General features: G+C 53.9%; 1 protein-coding gene across 4 annotated transcripts in view; it reads left to right on the top strand.

Annotated features, from left to right (window-relative positions):
* Positions 1-27242, top strand: part of NOS1 (nitric oxide synthase 1) — a 53445-nt gene that overhangs the window by 536 nt on the left and 25667 nt on the right. For 3 of the 4 annotated variants that reach the window (XM_090152536.1, XM_090152535.1, XM_090152538.1), the window contains exons 1-2: positions 13066-13295; positions 20903-21855. In XM_090152536.1, the coding sequence (XP_090008662.1) occupies positions 21143-21855 (713 nt within the window). In that variant the 5' untranslated portion in view covers positions 13066-13295; positions 20903-21142. Of the gene's footprint in view, positions 1-13065; positions 13296-20902; positions 21856-27242 lie in introns of those variants that run through there. The other variant, XM_090152537.1, reaches the window with a different exon arrangement.

The raw sequence follows: 27242 nt of genomic DNA, 5'->3' as shown, positions 1-27242 counted from the left end.
TGGGAAGTCCTATTGACGGCAAAGCACTGCCGCGGGGGGGGGGGGGGGGGGACACAGCTGAAGTTTTCTGGAGCCGTGTGTGCTGCAGATGCAGCCCTCCATTCCGGGGGAGGCTGGATAAAGTAATGAAAAGTTCCAGCCCCAGTCCATCTGTTTCTGACAACCTGAGCGCTCTCCGGCAGCTTCTGAATTCAGAGTTCCTGAATTCCTCAATAATTAGAGTTTTTTTGTGGGGAAAAAAAAAAATACCCCACCAAAAAAAAACCCCAACATCTGGGCTTTTTCATGACGGGAATGAAAAGCCAAGGTGGGTGTAGGAGGGGGAAGGTGGATTTTCATCCTTAGCAACCCAAATCTTGAAATATTACATCAGCACCGAAGAGGTGTAATTAAGAAGGAAACAAATGAGACCGGCTAATCTGTTTTGCTTGTTTGAGCTTAGCAGAGTGCAGAAAACAAACAGAGGCTGGATGATGAATGGGACTTCTTTCTGAGCCCCCGGAGGGGGGGCTGGGATGTGGGGCTGGGTTTGGCCGCTTTCCCCCGGCGCTTGCTGGCTCGGGGCTGCCCGGCGGTGCGCGCGGTGCTGCCCGGTTCTGGCTGTGAGTGGCTGCTATAAAGGCAGCTCCCTTGGATGCCCTCCTGGAGCGGTGAGCGATGGGGACAGGGCTGTGTGTTGCTGGGGAACAGCAAAGCCTGAGCCCTGTAAGACGATGCCCTTTAGAACAGTATTCCCATGAGCTTCTCTGAGTCCTCAGGAGGATGAGCAGAGACAATTCCTTGGGGCTGTGTTCCTCCTGGAGAAGCAACACTGGTGTGGAGCACCAGAAGCTCACCACTCCCACCCTTGGGAGTGATGGGGTTGGACGGAGCAGCATTTTGCAGCCATTCAAACACCCCATAGGGCTTTGGTATGTTGGCCAGACTGGAGCACTCCCTGCCCGAGCCCACTTCCAGGGTTTTGTTTTCTCCCTTCCCTGCTCTCCGGCACAGCCTGAGGTGCCAGGAGCAGATGGCAGCCATCGGCTGGGCTCACTCTGAGCCCCCACAGCTCCTGGCACGGGGCAGTGGCTGTGTAACCCTCTCACTGCCGGGCTCCTCCTAACCCTGTGCCCCACATCTCAATGGGGTGTTGGGAGATGTGATCCTCTGGGGTGTTCTGAGGGAAATGGGATGTGGGTGAGTGGGAACGGAGCCACCACACTGAGGTTTTGCATTTTAGGCTGCAACACCAAGCATGGGCTTGCCTCAAAATATTGCAAAGCCCACTGATGCTGGAAACATTTGCTCTGGTTGGCATCACCACAGCACCCAGGGCTCCCTCTGCACCCATACACTTGCTCCTTGGTGACTTAGGGCTGCCCCAAGCATCCCATTTCCCTCCCGCTCCCCCCTCCCTCCTTGGCCCTCCCCTGTGAGCCACATTGCATCTCCTGCCCCCGGAGGGCTGGGAAATTGGGAAGTGGCCAAAATGAAACAAGTCCTCCCCTCCCCTCCTGGGTGACAATTTCAGCCCTGCAGGAGTGCAATGACCACCAGCTCCTGCACCCACACCAGTCCTGGGCAGGAGCACCTGCAAAGGCCACAGAGAGCACAGCCCTTCAGCCCATTATTATTGTTATTATTACATTTTTATTTGTATCTTTCTCGCCAAGCAGGCCGGAGCTGTTTGCTTGCAGCACTGCAGCCAGCAGGGTTGTTCCTGAGGCTTTGAGCAATGAGTGCCTCTGAAAGGGAAAATTGAGCACCTTGGTAGCAGGCGGTGTCCTCCTCACTGAGCTGAGTGCGTATCCCTCCAGTTTGAGCTGAATAAATTTACCAGACAGCGATGATATTAGCCCAGTCTCAAAGACTTTATCAATTTGCAGTTGTCTCTTCGATGATAGTTTTGTTGTTGCTGTTGTTTCACTGAACTGTCTGAGATGATTTCCAAAGAGAGCGCTGCAATCTGAACTATTAAGTAATTTGGAAGAGCAATTATTGTTAATCTGGAAACTCCCTGTGTTGTTCCCAAATAAATCAACCTTGCAGTGAGAGCCGTGCAACGGAGCCGGGCTGATTTATGGGCAGGGCAGGAACGTGAGCTGGTGAGAACACCAAGGAGCAACTCTGTGCTCTGGGAAACTTTGATAGGATGGTGTTGGGTCCATAGGGATTGCAGATCCCTATGGACTGGAGAGAGTATCCCCAGCCTGGGCTTTGTGCCCTCCCAGTATCCCCATCCCCAAAATGCTCCCCCCAGGGAGGGCTGGCGGGCTCCTGCAGAGAGCTCAGCTCCTCCCAGCACTGGGGTTTTGATTATGGCCTGGCTTTTGCCCATGGAATCTTGGTTGTGAAGAGCTGGGAAGGGCTGTGCTCCCCTTCATGCTGTGTGACCAGCTCTGGAGCATCATGCTGCGTGTCAGGTGCCAGAAATGCTGTGGTCATAGAATCATGAAATTGTCAAGGTTGGAAAGGACCTGTAACATCATCTAATACAGCTGTAGTCTCATCAGCTGGAGCTGGTGGAAGTGACACCTTTCCTCCTCTTCCCTCCCCTCCTTTAGGCAGATTCTGTGTATACAGCATGCTCTAAGCCCTCAGTCAGTGGTGTTCCCACCATTTCCTATTGCAGGTAGAAAATACAGGGAGCAATCCTTTCCACTGTCCTGCTGGCTTTGCAATGCTTGTTCAGCACAGGAGGTGTTGGTCTTAGCCAATTGAAAATTCATGGATTGGCTGTTCTAAACCACAGTTCATCCTCTTGTTCAGTGGGACCACTATGCCCTTTCCTCCAAAGCTGTTTTCCAGCCTTTCAGACCTATCCGATCACCAGGGTTATCCCACCCAGGACAGGATGTGATGTTTGCCTTTGGGCAGCCCATCGCCATCCCTCCAGGCAGAGCCATGCCCATTGACACACCAACAGCCCCTCTAATCTGGGATCAACTGAGTGTTCTTACAGTGCACTCTGGCTCCAATTTGTCTGTGTATTTGTCTTTTATTTCACCACTTTGACCATAAGAATGCTGTGGGAGGCTGTCAAATGACAGTGGAACCACTCTCCCCTTGCCCACAGATCCAACCTCCTCACCCTGGAGGCAGTCAGGGCTGCTGGCCATGATTTACACCTGGGAAATCCCTACAGGCACTCCTCTATCGCTCTTGCTCATCACGAGTAGAAACCAGATTTTCCACCACCTCCCCAGGCAAGTGCATAGAATCATAGAATCATAAAGATTGGAAAAGACCACTAAGATCACCCCTCCACACTCCCTCGCAGATCACATCCCTCAGTGCCACATCTCCACATTCCTTGAGCACCTCCAGGGACGGTGACCCCACCACCCAGGGATGGAGGCAGCCCAGCAGGGCAGTGCATCGCAGCCCTCCTCCTTCTACATGCTCTGCTCCCACAGGTCACCCTGGGGCAGGGATTTGGGTTTGCATGACATCTGGAGGGTCCCCACCCCTCCGGTCTGTTGATGCTGTTTGGAGCTATTACTGTTTTCTGGTGGCTGCTGTTTGCCCACTCAAATACCTCAGTAATCCGCTAAGGGACCTCACATCTTCCTTCCTTTCTTCTTTTTTCTTCTTCTAAAACAATTAGCTTGGCTCAAGCCCTCTGCAATACATCAATTAATACAAGCTGAGGCAGTAAATTAAAGGGAAACAGGAACAACTATGCTGGGATTAGGTCACTGAAACTATAAACTTTGGAACAAATCAGATTTCCTTGGGAAGGGAAATGGACAGCCGTGATATGTCAAAAGTGAGATGAGACAGGCTTGGACCAACTTTCCACTTGGCTGCTGGATGCCAGAACTTCTTCCCTGGGGAAGTTTGGGCTGCCAGACCCTGCTGCTACCAATAATGCTTGGATGGCAAAACAAACAAACAAGAAGCAAGAGAAAGTGAAGAAGGGTGGGCAAACCGCGGATGGACTGGGAGAGGCATGGAACAGCCAGGTGCAATCTAAGGGGTAGGGAGGAAGGGAGAACCCTGGGGATCCTTCTCACCCCTTTTTCAAACAGCACATGGGCCTGTAGGCTTGTGACACGTACAAGAGGGCATGAGAGAAGCAGTTGGCTTTTGCCCACAGAGCAGGTCCAGGGCTAAGCATCGTTTGTTTCTTCTCCATGGTTCTTCAGCAAAGAGCAAACTATAGAGGTGGGAAAGGAGAGGAAGGGAGCATTGGTAGCCCCCATCCTGGGCAGGGCCTTGGTCAATTCAGTGAGGAGAATTGCTGCACCTATAAGGCAGGAGAGTGATCTGTTTTGCCCATAGTCACAGAGCTAGGCTGGTGGTAGAGTCCATCCACTACCAGTTTAAGAAGCCATGGCCGATGGGGTTTGCTCCATCCAGCTGTTCAGGCTGTTGGCTCTGATCAAAACCAAATCCAGGGCTCCCCCAATACCCACACTCACACAAACATATGTGGGGTGTTCATATGTAACTGTTCCTCCTCTGGCATGCACACAGAGCCTGTCTGGCTCCTGGCACTTCCCTTATGGACAGTTTCTGATGCATCTCCAAACGACACCATGAAAAAACAAAGCTGGAAAGGTCACTTCTGTGGCAGAAACAGCTGTTACGGCATAGGGATAAATGCATAGAGTGTGTAATACATCCTCCTCCGACCTCTAATTGCATCTCTGAGACTTGCAGCTAGCCAGGTGTCCTGTACTGAGCCCTGTGTCACCTCCTCTGCCAGGCCTGTGCTCTGGGATGTACTACAAGGCTGTGTGGGAAGGTCAGGTTGGATCACTGCCTGTTTCACAGAGCCACAGCTTGATGAGCAACATGTCTGTGCCATGTGCAGTGACAAGAGCTATGCAGGGAGAGTAGTGGTGCTCGGGGCTCATAGAATCATTAAGGTTGGGAAAGATGTCTAAGGTCCCCAAGCCAAATCCCAATCCACTCCCACCGTGCCCACTGCCCATGTCCCCCCGAGCCACATCTCCACATTCCTTGAACATCTCCAGAGTTGATGACCACACCACTCCCTGGGCAGCCTGGTCCCTGCAGAAGAACCCAAGGAGGGCAGAACACTCACACCTCTGTTCCAGCAGACACAGTGGGGAAAAACTCTCTGAAGGTAGGAGGATAAAAGTGATTTCTGGATGGAGGGATCAGAAGCATCCTTGCTGTGGCCCTGCTGCATGGCACGGGGTGAGTGCCCATGCTCTGCAGGACAGACAGATGTAGGCTGGGGCACCAAGAGGTGAACATGAACCACTGTGCTCTCCCCAGGTTTATGCTTCCAGTGACACGAGGCTTCTGCAAGGCCAAGAGTGGGGCTCCTTCCTCCCTCCAGCGCTCGTCAGCAGCACTCATCAGCCCATGCATGCTCATTAGCCACAGAAACGCTTCTGCCCTTTCGGCCTCTTGCTCAGTTCTCGGCTTTGGTGCGCCTCTACAAACTGAATTACACTGTGTTTGTGTGTGAGCAAAACTCCCCCTGCTCTGCACCACCCCTCCCTCCTCCTCGCGCCCTGCTGTGTCCCTGGCATTAATGCAGGACCAGCGATGTCCCCGTAGTGTCCCCACATCTCCGACTCCCGGCACTTCACTCTGCCCACGCAGCTTCGTTAGCAGCCCTCTGCCCGCAGACAGATCCCTGCTAATGATGGCAGCTCTTGGTGGAGCTGGAGCAGCGTGGGAGCCGCGGGGACGGGGCTGCGATGCTCTGCGTGGCCTTTCATCTCTGCAGTAATGAGGTATCACGGCCACCCCTGGAACAGGGCAAGTGGGAGTACTGGGCTGCCTGCTGGGGTTAGGGGTTCTCCAGGCCCCCACCCCTGGCTGGGAGGTGTCAGAGCAGGGCTGGGCTGTGGGATGGGTGCCTGCGGTGAGCAGCACGGCAGAAGCTGCCCGTAGTGGGTGTGCAATGGAACAAGGTGTTGCTGGAGGCATGCCTCAGAGAATTACTTTGTCTAAAGCAAAACAGGAGTTCATTTAACCCCATGAAAGCTCTTCCAGTGCTGTAGGAGTCACTGTCTCATGGGTATAACTACCGCACAAAGCAGTGTTCTCTGCTCTCCTTCAGTCCGTGTTGCCCTCGCTGCTCGCTGTGGCTTTCTATAGGGACTGGCTGTAATTTCTCTCTGTGCAAAGCGGTGTGAGAGTGAAGCAGTGGGAGCTGGTTGGTGGTGATTGGTGGATGCTCAGCCCCCTGAAATCATAGGGGTATCTCCATAAGTGGTGCTGTGTTAATTTACTGCCTTTTCACCACTTCTTGGGGGCAGTGGTGAGAGGAGCAATGAGATTTCAGTGCCACTGAAGGCAAACTCACGGCTGTTCTGGTGGCACCATATAACTTGGTTTTCTCCTTCATCTTCACCTCTAAATTACTCATTCCTAAACCTCTTAAAGACACGGAGCTGATCCCAGTAAGAATGCTCCCAGACAGCATGATGGCAGCCCAAACCTCCATGTAGGCTCCAGAACCGATGCCAGGAGGACCCCATCAGCCCACACCAACGTCTCAGCATTGCCTCTGTGCCATGGAAGCTGCTGCTGGTGTGAAGAAAACCTGTGGGTACAGTGGACAGTGTGCCCTGGCTAATGCTGTAGCAGGACATGCATCAATCCACTGTCCTGCGGGTTTTTATGAGGTTGATGCCCTTGGACCCTTCATGGAACCCAACAACACCATTGAGTGCAGAGCCAGCGGGATGGGAGAAGCCAAGGCAGCGAAGCACAATGGAGATGTCCCCCATCATCCCCATCTTTTCCCTTTGGCCCACTTGCAGTTGGGGTTTTCTGGGGTCCGGGAGATGTTGGAGGAGCAGAGCCGCAGGCAGCGTGGTCGGGAGGTTCAGACACCGGCTAATCCTGTTAGGAAGGCAGTGGTTATTGCAGGGCTTCCAGCGGGACCTGCTAAATGAACCGTAATTCTGTAATGAGATTTCCTTTTCCCGGCCAGACTAAATGTTCTCGGCCACTGGGAATAAGAGATTGGGGGAAAAAAATAAAAAGGAAAAAAGTATCGGGGAGGGGGAAGCCTGTCCGAGGCTGTGTCAGTCTTGGTTGCATTGGGGATGTGCAGAGCTCTCAGATGTGTCTGCTTGTTGCAGACATGGGCTGCAGGCTGCCCTGTGCTCCTCCACAGGGGGTTGACAGAAACTGGAGAGCAAGCAAATCCCATCCGAAGTTGTGATATTGCTCCGAATTTCAGAGAGGCCCAGAGGCTGTGTGTGAGGCAGCAGAGGGCTGGAAGGGCAGGGGCATGTGAGGAGAAAACATGCTCTGGGAAAACAGAGGGTTCTTTGTGGAGGAGCTGAATGGCAAGAAGAAGTGTCCCAAGTGGGTTTTGTTCTGCCTCATGGCTACAAGGGGAGAGCAGTCGGGCTCCGTGGGGTCTGGGTCTCCTGCTGGGAGCCCTTCCTGCAGAGCTGCAGAGCCAGGGGCAGTGCTATCATTCATTTCTGTCTTCCCTGATCTCGAGTTTACTTAGTCGTTGTTTTTATTGTTATTATTTTCCCCTTTCTTTCTGATCTTTCTCTTAGAGAATAAGGCAGTCTTGCATTTCTAAATGGGAACAGCAGCTCTTTGCCTGCCAAGCACAGGGCCAGGCTCTCCGGCCACGTAGGTGAGATGGGACGCACTATCTGCATCCTGCCCTGTGCAGGGTGCCCCCCAGTCCCCACCCATGGGCAGCTGAGGAAGGAGACAGCTCTCTGAGCCTTTTTCTCCACTTTTATATGCTATAATCTGGCCCCTGCCCTTCACATGCCTCCATTTCCCTGTTGGTAAGAGAGGAGTTGAGATATGGGTGTTTGTTTTCTGGCATTTTGTAGGGCAGTGCTTCACAGGACCAAGAGGTGCTCTCTGTTGGGCTGTTTTTCCTGATTTCAGTCTTTTCAGTGTTTTAACCCACAAAGCCTTCCTCAGACCTCAGGCTACAGGGGCTCACGCTCTCTCCAGGCATTCCTTCAGTCCACTTTTGTAAGTAAATGGGGTTCATGGCACAGCTGCACCAGGGAGTGCTGGGGCCACCATCCCTGGAGGTGGTGAAGGAGCATGGAGATGTGGCAGTGGGGGACGTGGTCAGTGGGCATTGTGGGGGTGGGTCTGGGGATCTCAGAGATCATTTCCAACCTTACTGATTCCAGGATTCTATGATTCATCCAGCTGTGCTCTTGCACCCCAGCCTAGCACAGCTGCATCCTTTTGACCAAATTGAATGGAAGGATTGAGACATCAAAGCAATGAGGTTTTGGTGTGTCACCTGCATTGGGTCCCAAGTGACATAAATGAGCATCCCCTGTTAGGGCTGAAACCTACAGGGTGCTGGTCAACTTGGGAGAAGGTAATATAGGAACATTTCTAATCTGGGCAGGTCCTGCTAGTGTTGTGAGATCACCACGATCACCTCAGTGCTCACCTACAAGTGACACCAGAGCTGCTCTGTGTTCCTCTAATTACCAAAGTTGGCTTTGGAAGCAGCAGGCAGAGTTGCTGGGATCCAGTGGCTGCAGGTGAGTGGATTGCTGGGGGATCCAAGAAACATCAAAAAGCTCTAAATTGCTTTAAATTCCATGGAGGTGGTGAGCCCAGGGTGCCAAATCCTGTGGCTGGGGCCTTGCGTCAGCATTGCAGCTTGTAGTGGAGCTGTTGGGATCTGGGCTGGGCTGGGTTCAGTTGGCTCTGTTTCCTCTTTTTCTTGCTCTTGAAGTAAGATTTTGGTGGTGAGGGGAATGAATTGTCTGAATTGGAAGTGAAATGTTGTGATCGTGCTGTTCCCCATGCAGTTGGCTCCTTTCAGCATTCGATTCCATCTTGGTTGAACCGGGAGAAGCTGCTTAATGCCTCCAAATTACAGCAGCTTTTCAACATCCCATGAAAGTCATTCCAGAAATAAATCCAAATTCCTGGCAGTGCTTCTGCACAAACTTCTCACTGCTCAGTGGGAAGGCCGAGTGCCACTTTTCTTTGGGTTGTGGGGAAAAAAGCTTCTCTCCCTGCTGGCACGTGCATTTGGGATGGGGCAGCTCCCATGTTGCTGCATGGCTTTGGCTGGAGGACACTGATTCACAGGTGTGTGAGCAATGCAAAGCATGTCCTGGTGCACGCTGCTACCTACGTGTGCTGAAGCAGCAGACTGGGGCTGGGATGAGCCTTCCTCATCATCACCAGCCTTCCTCACCATTGCTGAACCTCTGGGCTATGCAGGTGGGGCTGCCCTACTGCTGCTTTAGGGTCAGGGATGGATGGGGTTCACAGCTCACTCGGCCTCAATGGATGCCCAACACATGTTGCTTTATTTCCATGGGTCTGGAGGTACGGCAGCCCCTCTTCACCCACCCCCAGGAGGCACACGAGGGGCTTCACCAATGGGTAGCGGAATATTTCTGTCGCTTTCCTTGCAGCTTGTTTTCTGCTAGCAGGGTCTTTTTTGGGAATGAAGAACTCGACAGCAGCTGTGGCTCAGTTTTGGGCTGGCTTTGTGTTCCTTGTGCTGTGAATGCTCTGCAGATTGGGCTTATCAGCCCTGTCAGCCTGCTGCAGCCCTTCCGTGCTGCCCTGTGCCTGTTTACCCAGCGCTGCACTGACGCAGGGCCCCTTCCTGCATCTGTCCCACCCACCCCGAGGTCCCACACCGATAACTCTGAGATTAGAGATTTGGGTCTTATAGAAAAAGCTGTGGACCTGCAGCCCTCTGTTGTGCTGCTTCGTAGGGAGAAATCTCCACGTATACTGCTAAGGGTCGGCACAAAGTGATTTTGATGATTACCCCATTAATAGACTCAAAGATCAAATAGCTACATTTGGGGGTCAGATCCTCCTGGAAGGGAGCGGGCACGAGGCAGGGACACAGCTGCTGTGCAGCACAGGGGATGGGCTGCCTTTTGCCAGCCTTAATGATCTCCATTCTGCTTACTTTTGGATGGTTTTTGAGGTCTTCCAACCCAACCCATCCTATGGTTCTATGATGCACATCTCAGTGATTCTATGGTTTCAGTGCAGCTCTGTGCTGCTGAGCACCTTCCCCCCATTTCCAGCTGCCGACAGCTGCCTCGGATATTTGTGTTTGAAAGTGTTTGCATCTGAATAACCCAGGAGTCACTCCAGCCGCTCCGGCGTGCGGAGCAAGCGAGGTCTCTGAGCAGGTTTTTCATCTGTTCAAATTAGAGCTCGGATTTACGAGGCGTCCTTGGGCTTTGGTGTGTTTGTAAAAAACCTCCAGCGTGTCCTTAAAAGGAGGATGAAAACAATTCGGGTTTTGATGGCGAGGTGTGGGGCTGGCGCGGGAGGGATGTGGTGTGCGACTCGAAGAGGCAGAGCATCACGTTTTGAAGTAAGGAGAAAGAAACACAGAAAGGGAAGACAGACAGGTACAGCTCTGCCCTGTAACAGTGATGAAACATTAATTCATCCCCCTGGAATTTCTTGTTTGTGAGCTGCCATAATTTCATTTCTTTGGTGTCTGTATGAAGCTGGAGTTAGTTTAATGCCAGAAGCCAAATACTCTCCAACTAATATCTCTTTATTAGATTTGTGAGTGTGTGTGTGTGAGAGAGAGAGAGAGAGCTCCTTATAACCTACTTTATACCATTGGAAGTGGTGTGATGCACTCTGGAAGACTCAATCCAGCCCCGTGACCCACGGTGACATGAGGCTGTAGGCACGAGTTTGGCTTTTTGATGCCATTTCCAAGTTCTTTTGCCCCAGACGTGTCCTAACGCTCACCGAGCCGGGGACTCCCAGGCCCTCAGACCTGCAGTAGCAGCCAGCAGTGCGGGCTCACTGCCACCCATAGGCAGCTCCAGCATCCACACCCACTCCGAAGTGGAGCACGGACAGAAATCCTGGGATTTGTCCCAAATCGCTGCCAGACCCCCCATCAGCTGGCGGATGTGTGTGTCTGTGTGTGCGCAGTGCCATCGGCTCCTTAAGCTTTGGGTATAAATACGTTCAGCTCTTTCTTTATTCCCGTCGCAGTAATCCCTTGGATGCATTTCGGGCTGCATGGAAATAGCAACTGGCTCTGTGTGTGTGTGTGTGTGTGTGTGTGTGTGTGTGTGTGTGTGTGTGTGTGATCTGCACTGCTGGCTGCCGGGGATCTCTGAGCATATTCCCCACTGCTGGGACCCCCCCCGACCCCTGCAGCTCCCAATGGAGGTGGGTGAGGCTGAGGGGAGGGCAGCAAGCCTGGGATGGGGGGAGAAGAAAACTTGGGTGAGCAAAGAGCTGTGTTTATATTTGGCTCCTGTAACACTGCGAGCATATGGCTGGAGGGAAATGGCACTGAGCTGATTTCATGGCAAGGGGGAGCGTGGGAAGGGGCAGGGCAGGCGCTGTCCCCCCGCCACAAGCTGAGCTGGGCAATCTCTCGCTCATAGAGCTATTTGCATTCAGTGCATGGCTGGGGCATGGGGTGATTTGTGCAGGTGTCTTCCCCAGGGCCCTGGGCTGCCTGGGCTGGATAGGGCAGGGTTACAGGAGTGTAATCCCGATGGAGAAACCCTGCCCTGAGTGTTCCTTGCTGGAGGAGGAAAGGTGCGGATGTTGGTTGTCACACTGAGACCTTTTCCAAACCCAACATCTGGGGGTGGCTGCTGTGACACAGCTGGAGGCTGAGTCCCCCCCAGTGCAGGACATGCGGAGGCCACCAGCTCCTTCTGATGCCAGTGCTGTGCTGTGGGCCCTGTGGGCAAAGCCTCAGCCAGTACAGAAATGAGCACTGCTCTGCTAAGCGTTATGCAGGGCAGCGTCCTGGGAGGAGGATGATGATGGCCATGCTGGTGACACATAGAGCACAGCTTGGCTTCTTCCTAGTGGGTTTTGTGTGGTTGTTAGTGGGGTAGGTGGGCAGGACAACCAGAGCTGGCTGCTTGGAGCCCCTCTGTCTGGAGCCCAGCACCTATTACTCTGATCCCTATTTTTCCTCTCCAGCAGGGTAGGCGGTGGGATCTCACATCACATATCAAGGGAAGAAGTTCTTGGGTTGCCCAGGCTGAAGGTGACAACTTTTGGCCCATGACCATGTCACGAAGCCTTTCTTTGCCTGCATGACCCAACCCCGTGCAGCTCGCTCCTCTGTGGGGCAGGCTTCCCTGCCCGATGGAGCACAGCAGATGTCATTTAGAAGCTTGCTATTAAATTAGTCCTCCTGCATCTAAATAGGCATAATTATGTTTTCATTAGCCCCAGACAGTGCGTTACAGCTTGATGTATGAGTAGCAAGAGGAGCAGGGGGGTGCAGCCCCAAAAGAGCTGCTGCCATCCTCCCCTGTTTGCCAGCTCTGTGAGAGTCCCCGTTCAGCAGGGAGGATCAGGGCTGCTTGCTTTGCCCTCCCTGAGGGAAGTTTTGTCATTTAGTCACCCGCTGTGCCATGGTTTATCCGTGAGCATCCTGAGCACCGGGCAGCCATGGCTGTGTGCTGGGCTGCAGCTGTGTTTCTCTGCTCCAGGGGAGCTGCCCCTGTGCTCTGGGAGGGGGCTGTGTGCAGGGGAACTCCTGCCCAAGCGCCCGGTGGGGTTTATATAATATTATATATCTATAATTATGTGTTTGTTGTTGCCATGGGAATGAGCACAATTGCAAAGCCTGGAGTCTGATGTCAAGCCTGGGTCTGTACTGGGCCTTTTTGGGGGCAGGGGCAGGTCGGAAGGGGAAATGGAGAGAGGAGGAGTCCCTTCCCTGCACTCTCCCCCATGTGCAGCCCCTGAACAGTGCCCAACTCTTCACTGGGGGCAGTGGGGCACACTGGTACCACCTGCCCTGGGCTCAGGGGTGCAGGGACGAGCTTGGAGGGAGGCTGCTTGCTATCAGAGAAAAAGGGAACCCCATTGTCTTATTGCCCCCTACAGCAGCATGGTGCAGGGAGAGGGCTGTGGCTCTCTGGGAGTGTGGGGCTGGGTGGGGGGCTGAGCTGGTTGAGCCCCCCTGCCCCAGGATGTGCCGTGGAGGGCTGCAGGGCACGGAGTGGGGTTTTCAGCAACAAGCAGGGGCCAGAGGGGACGAGGGGGGGGGGTCTCTCGGCTCTTTAATTGATAAGGGAGCTGAGGAGGGGGTGATGCTCATCAGTAAGGGGGGGAGAAGCCGGGCTGGAAATGAGGTTATATAAAAGATGTATGATTTGGAGAGCGGAGTGTCTCCTAATGAGGGCTGCACCGGCTCGCTCCACACCCATAAAAACCCGGGTTGGACGTCAAAGCGGATTCGTTTCGGTGATGCTGGGATAAAGGGGCGCAGCGAGGAGCGCTCCCTCCCCGCACAGCCCCGCGCTCGTCCCTCCGCAGCTGCCGGGAGCGAAGCGATGCTCCGGGCACGGACGAGGACGGGGACGGCTCAGCTCTGCCTCACGGTAGGTGGTGGGACTGTGTGTGTGGGGGGGGGAAAGCCCCCAATCCTACACCGCTTCTCCGGGAAACTTTGCGGTGCGGAAGCCCCGCGGCACCCCGCAGCCATCGGTATGTCCCCACCGCGCTCCCTCTTACCCCGGGGGGATCCGCCGCAAACTTCATCCACCAGGTCCCCCCATGACACCCCCGGGATCTGGGGGGGCTGAGACAGCTGCGGGGGGAGCACAGTTCTTGTCTCCCTTCCCTGCAACTCTTTGCAGTAAGTTTGCATGGGGCGAGCGGCATAGTGGTTGGCTGGGGTGGGGGGAGGCGCAGGCAGGGGTAGGGGCAGTTTTCTGGGGTGGGGGGGAAGCAGGGGCAGTTTAAGAGGAGCAGGCGGACGGTGTGCGTGGGGAAGGCAGGGGGCCAATTTGGATGGAAAAAGCGGGCAGTGTGCCCGGGACGGGTGGCAATTTGCCCGAAGAAGGGGCGGGGGGGCGGATGTAATTAGTCCGGCAGCGGCTGGGGTAGGGAAACTGCAGGTCTGGGTCGCGTAGGAGGGGGAGGAAGGGGGGAGGGAGGGCGGGTGTTGATTCCCATAGGGTGCGCGGGGTCCCGGGGTGGGATGTAGGTTCTCGGGCGGCACGCTGCAGGTCCTCAGGGGAGGGGGAGGGGGGAGATAGGCAGGGTCCAGGGGCAGATCTGTAGGTTCCCGGGGGGGCGCAGGTCCCACCCGGACCCACAGCAGCTCCCCGATGGCCGCGGGCGCTGCCGGAGCTGTCCAGGGTGCTGAACGCGCGCCCCGACCGCACCCTGTACCCGCACCCCGTGCCCCCACCCCGGCGCTGCGCGGGGCTCGAGGCTGCTGGATATGCCCCTTCACCTCCCCCACCCCACGCAGTGCTGCTCCGCCTGCCCCAAGCGTGTCCCCTCCGTCTCCAGGGCAGTGGGGTGGGGAGGGAGCGAGATCTGGGTGGGGAAGGAGTAACCGGGTGCAACCCCACATCAAAACCCTGGGACTCAAGGCTGGCTCCTGCCCCCCCACAGGGCAGGACCCCCTGGTCTCTTGTTTGTCCCCACCCGGGCACAGCGGACCTCGATAGTTCCCTCTGCAGCACAGCCGGGAGCTGCGGTGTAGGGAGTGCAGGAGCTGAACCCAACTGGCCCTGCCTGCGCTCCCACTCTCGGCTTGCTTTGCACACAGCAGCTGGGGTGGTAGAAAGCTTTTGATGGAAAGCTTTGGGTTTTCTCTGGCAAGACAGAAAAGAACCTCTGTGCACACATCTGGAGCCCCTGGCGCTGGGGTGGGTGTCGGTGGGTATCACTCCCCACTGCCAGCCCTGCAGGGCATTTCCCCGCTCAGCTCCATAGCCCAGGTGCAGACATTTTCTTCCAACGCTTTCAAGTTCCGACTGTCATGAGGAAATTCTGGCAGGCAACTTGACAATTATCTGCTGAGTCCCCGAGGAACTGATCCGCCTCTCACTGATACAGAGGGGAAGTGTCTCCTTCCTTCTGATGGGAGGTGTGTGGGATTGCAGGGCTGGGGGCAACTGCTGTGCGTGCCCAATTGCTTCCCTGCCTCCCTCTCCTCTGCATCCCCCACTGCTGGGGCTCAGGATGCAGAACAGGACATGGATGGAGAGCTGTGGGGAGGTTTAGTGGTGGGGGTGTACAAAATAACACTATGCTGTAGGTGTCCAGCTGCACACCTTTGCTATTCCTTTCAAGTTAAAGGTCTCTGGTGGAGAAGTCTTCTTTTGAAGAGTTTGATTTTTGTGTCAGCAATTTCTTCATCTGTTTCCTTCCAGCTTGTGTCACCCAGAATATTTTCTTACTGATGCCACCAGCACCCACCACTCTAGCTTTTGAACGTGCCCGTGTTTGCAAACAAACACCTGGTGCAGAGCCTCTCCTGGCACAGCCATGGTTTGGGGCAATATTGCACTAATGAGACATCTGCGCCGGGAGCAGCGTTACGCTCCCCTGTGAGCAGCTCTGAGCTCTCACACCCTTTGCTTTCCACCCATCCCCACTGCCAGTGATTGAGTGTGAGCTCCAGAGAGGCCATCTTAGGCAGGGGCATCACTGCCTCGTGCCTGGGGCTGAGCGCTCTGACAGGAGCCCTTGGGGGTGTTGCGACCCTCTTGGTTTTATTTCTTCCCCCCTCCCAGCTGCTTGCCTCGCGTATTTTGTGTTTTGTGTTTCTGTAGTGAGTCTGTACAAAAGGCTCAGGAAATCTGCCAGATTGCCCAAATCAGCTCCTGAAAACAACTATATATAGTAACCGATAAGTCACATGAGCTCGGCGCGCATAGATTAGCATTTACCTTTCCCAAGTAATGGGGGTATTGTCTGATACTTGTTGATACCGTCAGTTTTGACTAAAGAAAGACAATCCTGATAGAAAGGGACCGGTTCTGACAGAGTACAAATGAGAGTGAAAAGCCCTTGCTCTGCTCCCGCTGCTCTGATTGTATCTGTGTATTAAGTGAAATCTATAGACGTGATCCAATCTCTTGTACGTATCCAAAAATAAACACATTGTGTCCCGAGGAGAGAAGGAGCTGTAAGCCACTGTCTGTGACTGGAGCTGGATGAAAGCACGTTCGCTTCCATCTGCTTCTCCCACAGGAGCCCCGCTGGGCTGTGTGATGCCAGAGCCCAAGCCCTGCAAGGCAGCTGCAATGTGAGGTAAACCAGCACCCACCCGGAGCTCTGGGTATGGCCATGGGAACCAGCAACATGCTGTATAGATATATGGCTGCAAAGCCCATATGCTATCGGTATGTTGATCCATATGCAGAGCACTGAAGCCTGCAAGTGCTGCATGTGTGTAGATAAAACTGGAGGTATTTATGCTAATACAACTCTTTCTATAGCCCCTCTTTTACATGACAATTCCGAAATGCTTTATGAGATCCTGCAGTACCCTTCTAGGGCAGGCTTGTCTTAATCCCATTTTGCAGACTTTCGGGCTTATGCTTTCAGACACGCTGAAAGCACACAGCCCATCCTTGCTGTTAGAGCCATAAAATCTGGCTGTTTTCTGAGCAGAACTCACCCTTCATCCCTCAGTACACCGAGCTGTGTCTCAGCTGAAGGCACTGGTCCCATTGGGGTGCTTCAGCCAAAGGCAGCACAGGGTTGTCCCACGAGGTAGGGGAGATGAGCATTGGGGCAGCACCCACAGCACAATGCTGGAAGCTGAAAAGTCTACATCCCCCCACCCCAATCATGCTCAAATCAGAGCCAGAGCCCTCCGTGGGACAAGGGATGTGTCCCAGGAGAGCACTGCTGCCGCTGTCGGTGCTATGGCAACACGTGCTGATGGAAAACCCAAGGGATGGTGCAACCAGGAGCTCAGAGCCCGATATTTTTCAGCGGTTTGTAAATAGTGGCACAAAGCAGTCTTGGTGCAAGGTGGTGACAATGAGGTGAGTTCCTACTCAGTGTCCTGGAGGGGTGACCAACACTATTGGAGCACTGAGCCGGGAGCTTCACTCCCAGCAGTGGCCCCATCGATGCGGACGGCTCAGGAGTTGCAGCCTGAGCCAACCTGCTGCAATTTCAGATTCTCTTTTTCTTTTATTCCAAATGGAGCCACGACTCCTCTCTCGTGCTGGGATTGGGTTTCAGTGCCATCCATCACACGGTATTTTCTCATTTATTTCCCATCTACCTATTTTGTCATTTAGGACAAAGCGTTGTTGTGTTAACACGGCTCTCATTTGTCACACTGGAGTCGCTGGTGTAACTCCAGTCCTCTTGGCAAATTGATCGTGGTGAAATTTATGCTTTGCAGATGGGCCGAGCCCTAATAGGAACATCAGTTTGCGACGGGGTTAGTGGCGGAACTGACGGTTTTATCTAAACTCTGTTTCAGTGCACACCGCAGGCGCCAAGAAAATATTGTATGAAACAGTAAAATAGAAACGGCAGCCGTGCTACGGAAATATGTTCAGCCTTGAACTCCAAATTAAAACAAAACCGGGTTTCTGTCAGCCAAAAAAAAAAAAAAAAAAAAAAGAAAGAAAAAAAAAAGAAAAAAAAAGAAGGGATTTTGTCAACAGAGTTGTCTTGGCAACACTGGAACCGATCACCTCGCAGCCTCCTGCCCAGTGTGGGGCACCAGGTGGGGCAGGGTGCAGGTAAATCACAGCGAGGTCATGGTGATGTTTTGGTGGCACTGAGGTGACAGGGACATGGAGCACATGGGAGGCACAGAGTGGATCAGGCTTCCTTTGGTTGTTTAATTCCCTATAGAGGGATGGTTTGGGTGAACACCAAAGGCAGTGGTTGTGTAAATACGCAGGTGAAAGGGATTTGGGGCTGCCCAAAGGCCAGGGGCTTCAGCTCAGATTTGTGGTGACGAGCAAATGCATAAAAATTTGCCTTCCCTAAAACAAAGCCCTGCAGCTGGGTGCTGCCAGGGGGCTGTTGTATGAGCAGCAAAACAATTCCATGATTCAATTCACACCTGGTGTAAATTGGGTTTGTCAGGAAGGTGCAGCTAATGCAGTGCCCCAGATCCCAGCAGTAGGGATGGGATGGAGGACAGGGGTGTGGAGCTCAGCAGCAGCTGCGTGTGGACATCAGGAGGGCTGGAGGGAAGTGGATGGAAGGGCCGTGCACGCAGGTACGATGTGGTCTGAGCACGCAGAAGGGCTGGCATGAGCGAGCTGCCTGCCAGTGAATCACTTTAATGCTCCATTTTCAGATGCACAAACATGCCGGTTTACAGTAACTGTGCATATGTTGCATCCCATTGCTCCTCATCAGAGTCACTGACGCTCCACGGGTTGTAAAAATTAAACGGGCATAAATCCATCAGCCCTGGGGTTCTGCGTTGAGCGGCATAAATCCCACGAAAACTAATTAAATAAGACAATGGTGTCCATTTAAAGCTGGCACGTAGAAATGTGAGCCATTACCGCAGTGATGATTTACGAGAGACAAGACTTGAAATCGCATTGCGAGGGCAGGGGCATGCAGGCTGCCCACGCCAGAGGCTCTGGGTCCACGCTGGCTCTGCCCAGCCCGCAGGTTGTGGCTGTGATGGGCAATGGATTGTGCTTAAGGGAAGGAGATTTATTTCCCCTCCGCTTTGCTTTTTAAATCAAATCACCAATTAAGGCATGTGCTGGAGTTTGTTGCTTGGAATGTTATCTGGTCATTCGGAATGCTTTTCTCTGTTGGCTTGTGTAAGATTTTTGGAGCATGTCCAGTGAAGGGACCCCAGCTGTGCGGGGTCTGGAGCACATGTCTTATGGGGAGCAGATGAGGGAGCTGCGATGGCTCAGTCTGGAAAAGTGGAGGCTTAGAAGAGACATTATTGCTCTCCACGACTCCTGAAAGGAGGCTGTGGTGGGGTAGAGGTTGGTACGCTCCCAGGTAGCAGCAATAGAATGAGAGAGAATGGCCTTAAGCTGTGCCAGAGGAGCGACAGACTGGGTATTAGCAACAATTTCTTCTCCAAAAAAGTGGTGATGCAGTGGCTCAGGCTGCCCAGGGAGTGGTAGGGTCTGCCATCCCTGTAGGTGTTTAAAGAATGTGGAGATGTGTCACTGAGAGACACTGTCAGTGAGCACGGTGGGGTTGGGCTGGAGTTGAACTTGGGTATCCGAGAGGTCTTTTCCTACCTTAATGATTTCATGATTTGTTCCTTATGCGAGCGCCCTTGAAGCTACACCGTGCCCCTACACCTGCAATAGGGGTACATGTGCTGCAGCTCTTCTTGCACTGGTGAATGCCCACAAAATGAGGCACAGCTGCACAGGTGGATGTTGAGACTGGAGGGAGTTAATGCTTCGGTAATACTGCAATGAGGTTCTGAAAGCTTGCAGCTCAGCAGGGAAAGCTTGCTGCCTTCTGGGAATTCAAGTTGGCTTCCCTCAAGTTGAGGGAAACTGAGGCAGAGTCAGACTGCCCAGCCGAGGATGTGTAATGCACTGGGGGCACACAGCAACAGCCCCTCTCCAGGCTGAAATACATTTCCGTGCAAGTAGAGCTCAGTGACACCACTCACTGCGCTGATTTGAAGGACTGAGACGGCAGCTCTGAACGCCCGACCTGACACACCTGCTGCTGCTGCCGGCTGCATAAATCAGGCTGCTAATGGTGCTTGGAGGCAGCGCCGAGCCCGACAACCCACACCGCCAGCACAGCATCTCCCTGAGACATCGCATGGAGTCGGTGCTCTGGGGCTCATCTAAATCATGCCCCACGGTAGAAACGCAGCACTGAGCACAGAAGGCAGCATGTTCTGGGGCCGTGGGGACTTATCCTTGCTGAAGGGGCAGCGAACGCAGCGCTGGGCTCGTTGTGAGCACACTGCATGGGGTCTGTAAGCACTGTTGCAGCAGTGACTAACGCAGAGCAAACACCGGGCTGACCCCATGGCAGGGGAGGCTGGTGGCCCTGCATTGAGTGCTGCTCACACAGCTCTCAGAGCCATTTGTTCCTACATCGTGTTGGAAATGAATCCTGCATGGCTCAGACTTGCTCAGGATTTGGGATCCTGATGACTCCCTCAGTGCTGGAGATGTGGGGCTGGGGATGTGGAGATGGGATAGAGAAGGAAGGAGTTGGTCCTTCGGGCACAGCTGGTGATGCTGAGGGTGCAAACATCCCCGCTGTGGTGCCTCTGTGGGATCAGGAGGATTCTGCTACATCAGTGCATTCAGTTTGCAGACCTAGTGCCCTCCGTTTCCTCCCCAGAATTCAGGTTTAGCAAGAAGCACCATCTGCATCTCAGCTGGCTGCTAAACACCACAGCACAGCTCCGGAGAGAAACATCTCCAGGGCACCTCAGAAATGACAGAGGAACACAGAGTGGGTTTGGGAGCTGCCGTTAGCAGTGTGAGCACACAGCCCCATTGGCAGCCAATGACCCGTGGGCACTGCACAGTTGTGCCCAGATGCACAGGGCCCCCAGGCATTGGGGTTGGCTTGCTACCAGTGCAGGCAGCTTGTGAGGAGCTGTTGGGCTCGGGGGAGCCCTACATTATACCTCAGTGCTATAGAGTATGGGGAGAGGAGGAGCTGAGCTGCGATCCCATCAGGCAGGCTTTAAAACGCCTGTCAGTGCAAATAGCTCAGTGAGAGCCCGGGTGAGTGGAGCTGACTGTCCTTTCCTACCACCTCCCTCTGCTACTGGCTGCTGCCCTCCCTCCTGGTGCACTGAAATGGGCTCAGTGGGAAGGTGCCTATGGGCCAGATTGTGCCCTGGGCAGGGGTGTGAATCCCACTCCCCCTGACTCATCTCACGCATCGGGTTGGAGACGCTCAGCAAAACATAGGCAGATCTCCAGCAGAACCCTGTGGAGCTCCACACTGCTCTGCTTTGCATTGCGTGTTCAGGAATTTCTGCTCCTGGAGAAGGGAGGGCAGGGTGTGAACAGGGCTGTCCTGCAGCCCTTCCAGCTCCCTGCTCGCCTTTCCATCCCCTCCTGAGCAGGCAGTGAGGATTGCTCTGCAGGAGAGTGAGGGAATGCAAACATGGGACTGTGAGAGGCTGCAGCCTGGTGGCTGATATCTGCAGGGCTGGGCTGCTCCGTGTGGGTGTCTGTGGCACTTTCTATCTACCCCATGTCACTTCTTCCTCTCTCTTTGTTGTCTTCTCCCCTAGATAAAGCAGCTGTTGTCCCACCCGCAGCCTGAGTAGCTCACGGGATGCTCTGCAGGACCTGACACTGAACTGCTGCCTGATGCTCGCTGAGCGATGCCCCCGCTGCCCCTCACCCTGCTGACACCTGCTGCGAGGATGCTGCAGACAGAGCCCCGAGGTGTGCTGCAGTGAGACGAGGTGCTCAAAGCCCCATCGCGCCCCGCTTCTCAGCATCCAGCTCCCAGCCTGCAGGTGGCTGCCATGGAGGAGAACGCCTTCAGCGTGCAGCAGCTGCAGCCCAACGTCATCTCGGTGAGGCTGTTCAAGCGCAAGGTGGGGGGCCTGGGCTTCCTGGTGAAGGAGCGCGTCAGCAAGCCGCCCGTCATCGTCTCCGACCTGATCCGGGGAGGAGCTGCTGAGCAGAGCGGCCTCGTGCAGGCTGGGGACATCATTTTAGCTGTCAATGGGCGGCCCTTGGTGGACACCAGCTACGAGAGCGCGCTGGAGATCCTGAGGAGCATTGCCTCCGAGACCTACGTGGTGCTCATCCTGCGCGGCCCCGAGGGCTTCACCACTCACCTGGAGACCACCTTTGCAGGCGACGGGACGCCCAAAACCATCCGTGTCACCCGGCCCCTCTGCCCTGCACCCAGAGCTGTTGAGTTGTCCAACCCCAACCTCCACGGCCAGGAGCTGCCCGCGGCCATGGGTTCTCTCTGGACCAGGGAGACGGGGCGGGAAGTGGAGCCCGTGGTCCATGTCAACGGGTTGGTCACCGGCCCCAAAGGGCAGGATGGCAACAAGGGGAAAGACAGCGCCTGCAGCCACCTCTGTCTCAATGGCAGAGTGGAAGACAACGAGCTTCTCAAGGAGATTGAGCCTGTCCTGGACCTCCTGAAGAGCAGCAGTAAGGACGGCGGTGGAGATGTGCCCTGCAAGGTAGAGACAAGGGATATAGAAGTCCAGGTGGACTGGTAGGTCCTTGCATACATTTTTTACCTTGGGTGCAATGTGCTGGTGTTTGGTGGTGGAGGTGCTGGTGGATGGCTCCCAAAATCATCATACAACGCAGCGGGATGGGAATGGGATGCAGGGAAAGAGGGGAAGCTGTTGTGAGGGATAGATGAAAAGATGGAAAATTTGGAGCAGGTGGCAGAAGAAAGGGAGATGCGGGAGCTGGGGAGGCTTAGGAAATAAATAGCATGTTGTGCTGATTTGATGGGTGATGTAAAGACCCAAGTCCCAGGCACATCAGAGTGCTCCAAGAGCATTTCTTCACTGGGACAGCTGTGGTGTCCCAGCAAAGCCCTGGGGGCATGGAGCAGCCCCAGCTCCCCATGTCCCCTCGTCCCCAGCCCAACAGCCATATCTCAACCAAGGAAATTCTGCTCTGGTTGTGGGAAATGAAAAATGTTCTTTTTTTTTCTTTCTTTCTTTCTTTGAGGAATCTCTTCTACTCTTGAAGAGATTAAACTGAAGCACTCTAAACTCACCGAAATTGAAGGACCTCGAACCAACAAAAATATTAACAAAGTGGGTACTTCAAAGCTCAACTCATTCACTTTCCAATACCCTTTAAAAATCTATATAAGTGGCTTGGAGTTGAAAATCCACTTTTCAATCGAAATTAGCCTTCAATCTTCCGCCTGATGAGGAGTTGCAACCCTGCTCCTGTGGCAGAATGGGAGAAGCTGGGTGGGGGGGATGTGCTGGGGGGGATTTGTTGGGAGCTGTGCTGCAGGGAAAGGGCAGTCCGCACCCACTGCTGCGGATGTGTCCCCTCCTCTGCTCGGTCTCAGAGCTCGGCATTGAGAAGGGCTTCTGCAGGGAGAGTTTTCTTGGTCTGGAGATGTGCAGGAAGATCAGGGACTGATGGAGAGCGGAAAGATGTGTTGGTCGATGCCAAAAAAATGCCCAAAACGAAGCGAGCCTTGATGGATTGATGGTGCTGCGGGCAGGGGTTTCTCCAGGCTGGGGGGAATGAGCGGAGCTGACATTAATCAAAACAGCAATAGGGCTCTAACTAATTATCAGGAGGGTGCAAACTGTTGCCCAAGGTTGACCTCCAGACCCGCAGCCCAAACCCCTTGGCCATCAATCCAGGTCCCGGGCCCCACCCTGCTCCATCTCCATCCTTGCCTGGTGCTGACCTTCACTGCCCGCAGCATTTGTCAGAGCCGCTCGGGCTGCTGAGCTCTGACAGCTTTCCCAGGGCACGGAGGGGCAGCACGGGGCTGAGGTTATCTGTGAGCAGCAGAATCTTTCCTGCTCAAGGTGGGCTTTGCTGAAAGAGACGAGGATTACACCTGATGCTGCAGGATCTCAGCACTGCTTCTCGCAAGAAAGACGGGAAGTTCGCATAGCAAAAAAAAAATATCGTTTCATCCTCAACCCCTGCAGCCAGAGTCTGTGCTCCTGCAGTGACCCATCCTTAGCTCCTTGCCCAGTTTGAGGTGCCCCGTGGACATGGTGCATGCTCATGGGATGAGCCAAGGCTGAACGTCCGCTCTGTGGCTGGAGCTGTCTGCCGTGAGGTCGGTCATAAATCAGAGTGGAAGTGGGGAGCAAGGTATGATGAGAGCTGGCATTTCTGCCACGAGGCTCACCGTGGGCTAGAAAATAAAAATAGAGTTTGATTCACTCCCTGCCAGCGAACCTAGGTCTGTTTTCCCTCTGAGCTCTGGGGAGATTGTCATGTCCCATCTTTCCTCCCTCTCCACCCCGCCGAGTTGCCGTGATTTATTTTTCTGCTCAGGTCAGCTCCCTACCACAAGTGGCACGATGGAAATGGCAGTGTGGGGGCCTGGGAGGGAGCAGAGTGCTGGGAGCAGGGATTCTGTTTACGAAGGTTTCAGGCTCCATCCTGCATTGGAATAAACCCCGTAATTTTGCAGTTCTATACGAGAAAATTCTCTTCCTCCCACCTCCCTCGCTGCCGCCAAAATCTCTTTGTGTTGTTCAAAACATTCCATTTGCATTTCTGATGTCTTCATTATTCTGCAGTTGGACACAAAACTTTAAAACCTCTGAAATGAAAGGTTCCCTGGGACTATCATGTGATTGCATTCTGTGACATGGTGAAGCTCAAAGCCTTGGCAGCGAGCAGCCCTCCCCTTCCTCCCCTTGCAACCCTTCCTCCTCACCACGCTGATTGTGCCGGGCTCTCCCAGGGGGGCTCTTGGTACCTTGCATGTGGCTGCAGATAAGGTACTGAGGCTGAGCTCCTCTGGGTGCTCTTTGAGCATGGCTGGAAGGGGACAAGGACAGCTGTGGGTCATGCCTGACATTGGCTTGAATGATGCTGGGATTAACTGGGGCATCGCAATCTCTTCCCAGGTCTTTATCTGCCAGCACCCATTCAACCCCATTTAGCATTCTCCTATGGCACGGCACTCCTTTGAAGCCCTGCTCCACTCATCCCAGTTCCTGCACTGGGTGCCTTGACCCTGAGAACTGCTCTTGTAACGAGTGGGGCTGTGGTCCTTTCCCTTGTGTGTGGGTGACCGTCCCACGTGGGCCCCAAAATTTTGGCACCTTGGCTTGGATGGAGCCATGTCTCAATAGCATTCCAGCCCCCAGTGTGCGGCCATCCCCACCACCTCACCCAAATTGGCCCCTGGGGATGGCAGCAGCCAGTTGTGCCTCTCATCTCTGCCTGGGAAATCAGAGAGCTTGCTGCCAAGCAAATTCAAAGGAGCCGAGTGACAAACTTCTTTTTTTTTTTTTGCTCATATATTTATATTTTTTTCCTTCCTTTTTGGAAAAGCTTTGGAGATGTTTCTCAAAGGGCTGTTCTCAGCAACTTCCTTTCTGCTTCATCACTCCGAGCACTGCAACATCATCAAATTAGTCAAAAGAAAACAGTGGTGCCTCTCATTTTCCCAAACAGCCAGATGCTCCTTCCGAGGTGAGACAGCAATCTGCGCGGCTGGGGGAGGACAGGATTCCTCTGCCTTTTTTTAAGCAGTCATTTTACTTTCAGAACCACAGAAAAAAATGAAGGTCCCTTCCCAAAATCCTGCTCCAATCCAAGTGTGCAGGTTTTGAGCGCATTGGAAGCACTGCCTGGAGGCTGGCACGGGTCTCCAGGCCAGGAGCATCCTGCGTGGGCAGCTCACCCCGGGGATGGGGCCAAGGGAGGAAAACAGTGGGTCTGAGAGACCCCGCTGCTGCCTGCACACAGGGCAGCTTCAAGGAACGGGCAGGAAATATTTGTAAAATGAAGCTATTGATTTTTGTTTTATTTTTTTCCCTCCATCTGGGTTAGGACTGGAGCAAGGCTCTGAATGGGCTTTTCTCTCCTCGCTTATCTCCCTGAAAGAGCCGGATACTTGTGAGTAAACCAGCGAGATCTGTTCTTGCTCAGCCAGGGCACAACTGCTGTGCTGTGGGGGCAGCCCCCACCAGAGCCAGCACCAGCTTCAGCTGATGGTTTCACTGCAGATTCTGCAATAGATCCCACTTTGTTGCGAGTGCAAGCCAAAACAGCAACGTGCAACCTGGTGCTGTCCCAGGTGCGAATGTGCAACAGGGCACGGAGCTCTGAGCGCCCAACCCCAATGACTGCATGGATCGCACTGTGAGATGGTGCATCTCGTATTTTTTCTTCATCAAATCCTCCCTGCTTCTGTCTACTCTCCCTTCCCAGGAGCAGTGGCACAGCTGCCCTGGGGGTGGTGGGGTCACCGTCCCTGGAGGTGCTCAGTGTGGAGATGTAGCACTGAGGGACATGGTCAGTGGGCACAGTGCGGTTGGGTTGGACTTGAGGATCTTAGACATCTTTTCTGACCTGAATGATTCCATGATTCTAATGCACAGAGTGGCTGACTATGACGATGACTTAATTTGAGCATCTGGCCATCCTCCGTGCCATTGGCACAGGTACCAGCCTGTGCCTGGAGGAGGACATGGATGTTCATTGGCTACAAAGGGTGTTTTGTGCATGCCCATCGTTTGTTATGCTCACAGGCTCTGTGTCCATCAACCTTCATGCTCTCTGATGTCTTGGGGCTCAGGATAAGGGGGCAGGAATGTGCAGCTTTGGAAATGGGTATCCATAGAATCACATAGTCATAGAATTGTTTGAGTTGGAAGGGACCTTTAAGTGCCATCTAGTCCACCCCCCCTGCAATGAACAGACACCTACAGCTGATCAGGTGCTCACTGCCCCATCTAGCCTGACCTTGGGTATCTGCTGGGATGAGGCATCCCTCACCTCCCTATATTCTCCAGGAGGTTTAGCAGCTGGGATTGTCTTGCTGGGAGAGCCAGATTTGATGGGATTTCATGATGCTGTCCTGCTGCTGGGAATCCCCTACATAGAGGGGATGTGTCCAGTGACCCTGATGGGCTGGTAAAGCACAGAGTGTGTGGTTTGTGCTGGTCCCCAGCAGCATCAAGAACGGCCAACAACCTGCTCTAGGTTGGTATACGGTTTGGAAAAGCAAAGATGCTTGTCCTGATGCGAAGCATACAGCAAATTTCTTTTCTCTCACCACCTTTTTTTTTTTTTTTGGTGTTGGGGGGCACAAATTTGGGTACAGACTGCCCTGATGACACTTGTACCCTTCTCATGCACGGCACTGACCATGTTCGCCCTAAGGCAGCCAATGTCTGGAAGATGTCCAGGAGCCTAGTGTGGTATCTTGGCAGCTGAATGTTATGCTGTAAATGCAGAAAAATTGCTGAAAAGTTAGAGAGCAGGGAGATAGCCTTTAAGTGTAGTGTTTTGCTTAAGCTTCACCCAAGCTGAGGGTGAAGGAGGTCATGAGACTGGATTTGTTTGTGCGTATGTGTCTCCTCGAGATGGTGTCAAGAGCACCGTGCTGGTGTGAATCATGTCCTGAGCACCACGTCCTGCTTCGGTCGGTGCCAGAGCCCGCTGCTGTTAATGGGAAGGCTCGTTATTGACTTCAGAGACATCTGGAAGCTTTTTAAGGACTGACACTGGGAGCGCTACTATTGCCAGCGCTCACAGCAAGTCGGGTTGTTGAGGAAGGGCAAAGCAGCACCACGCTGTGCTGGACCCATCCGTGGCCACGTGCAGCACAACCTATGGAGCTGAGAAACTCCTGCCCAAGCGTGGCATCACTGGGGCTGTCAGTGCCTTCATGGATGCTGCAGCCCACGCGCTCTGGGTCTCACATCTCCCAGACTCTGTTTTTCTCTTTTATGTGGGTTCGTATGGTGGTGGTTTTCCATCCGCTGCCTGGATGGCATTTAGCAGCCTCACAAACACCCTGCAGACGGTCCCCAGACAAAGCACGCAGGCAGACATGGTGCAGTGAGCTCCATCAGTCGTGTTGTGCAGACAGGGGCAGCGGCACCGGGGACGTCCCCGTCCCCAGACTTACAGATGTGC

The sequence above is a fragment of the Phasianus colchicus genome, chromosome 18, assembly GCF_987193195.1.
Source record: "Phasianus colchicus chromosome 18, bPhaCol1.hap1.1, whole genome shotgun sequence".
NCBI lineage: Eukaryota > Metazoa > Chordata > Aves > Galliformes > Phasianidae > Phasianus > Phasianus colchicus.
This window is presented reverse-complemented; position numbering and strand designations above follow the sequence as displayed.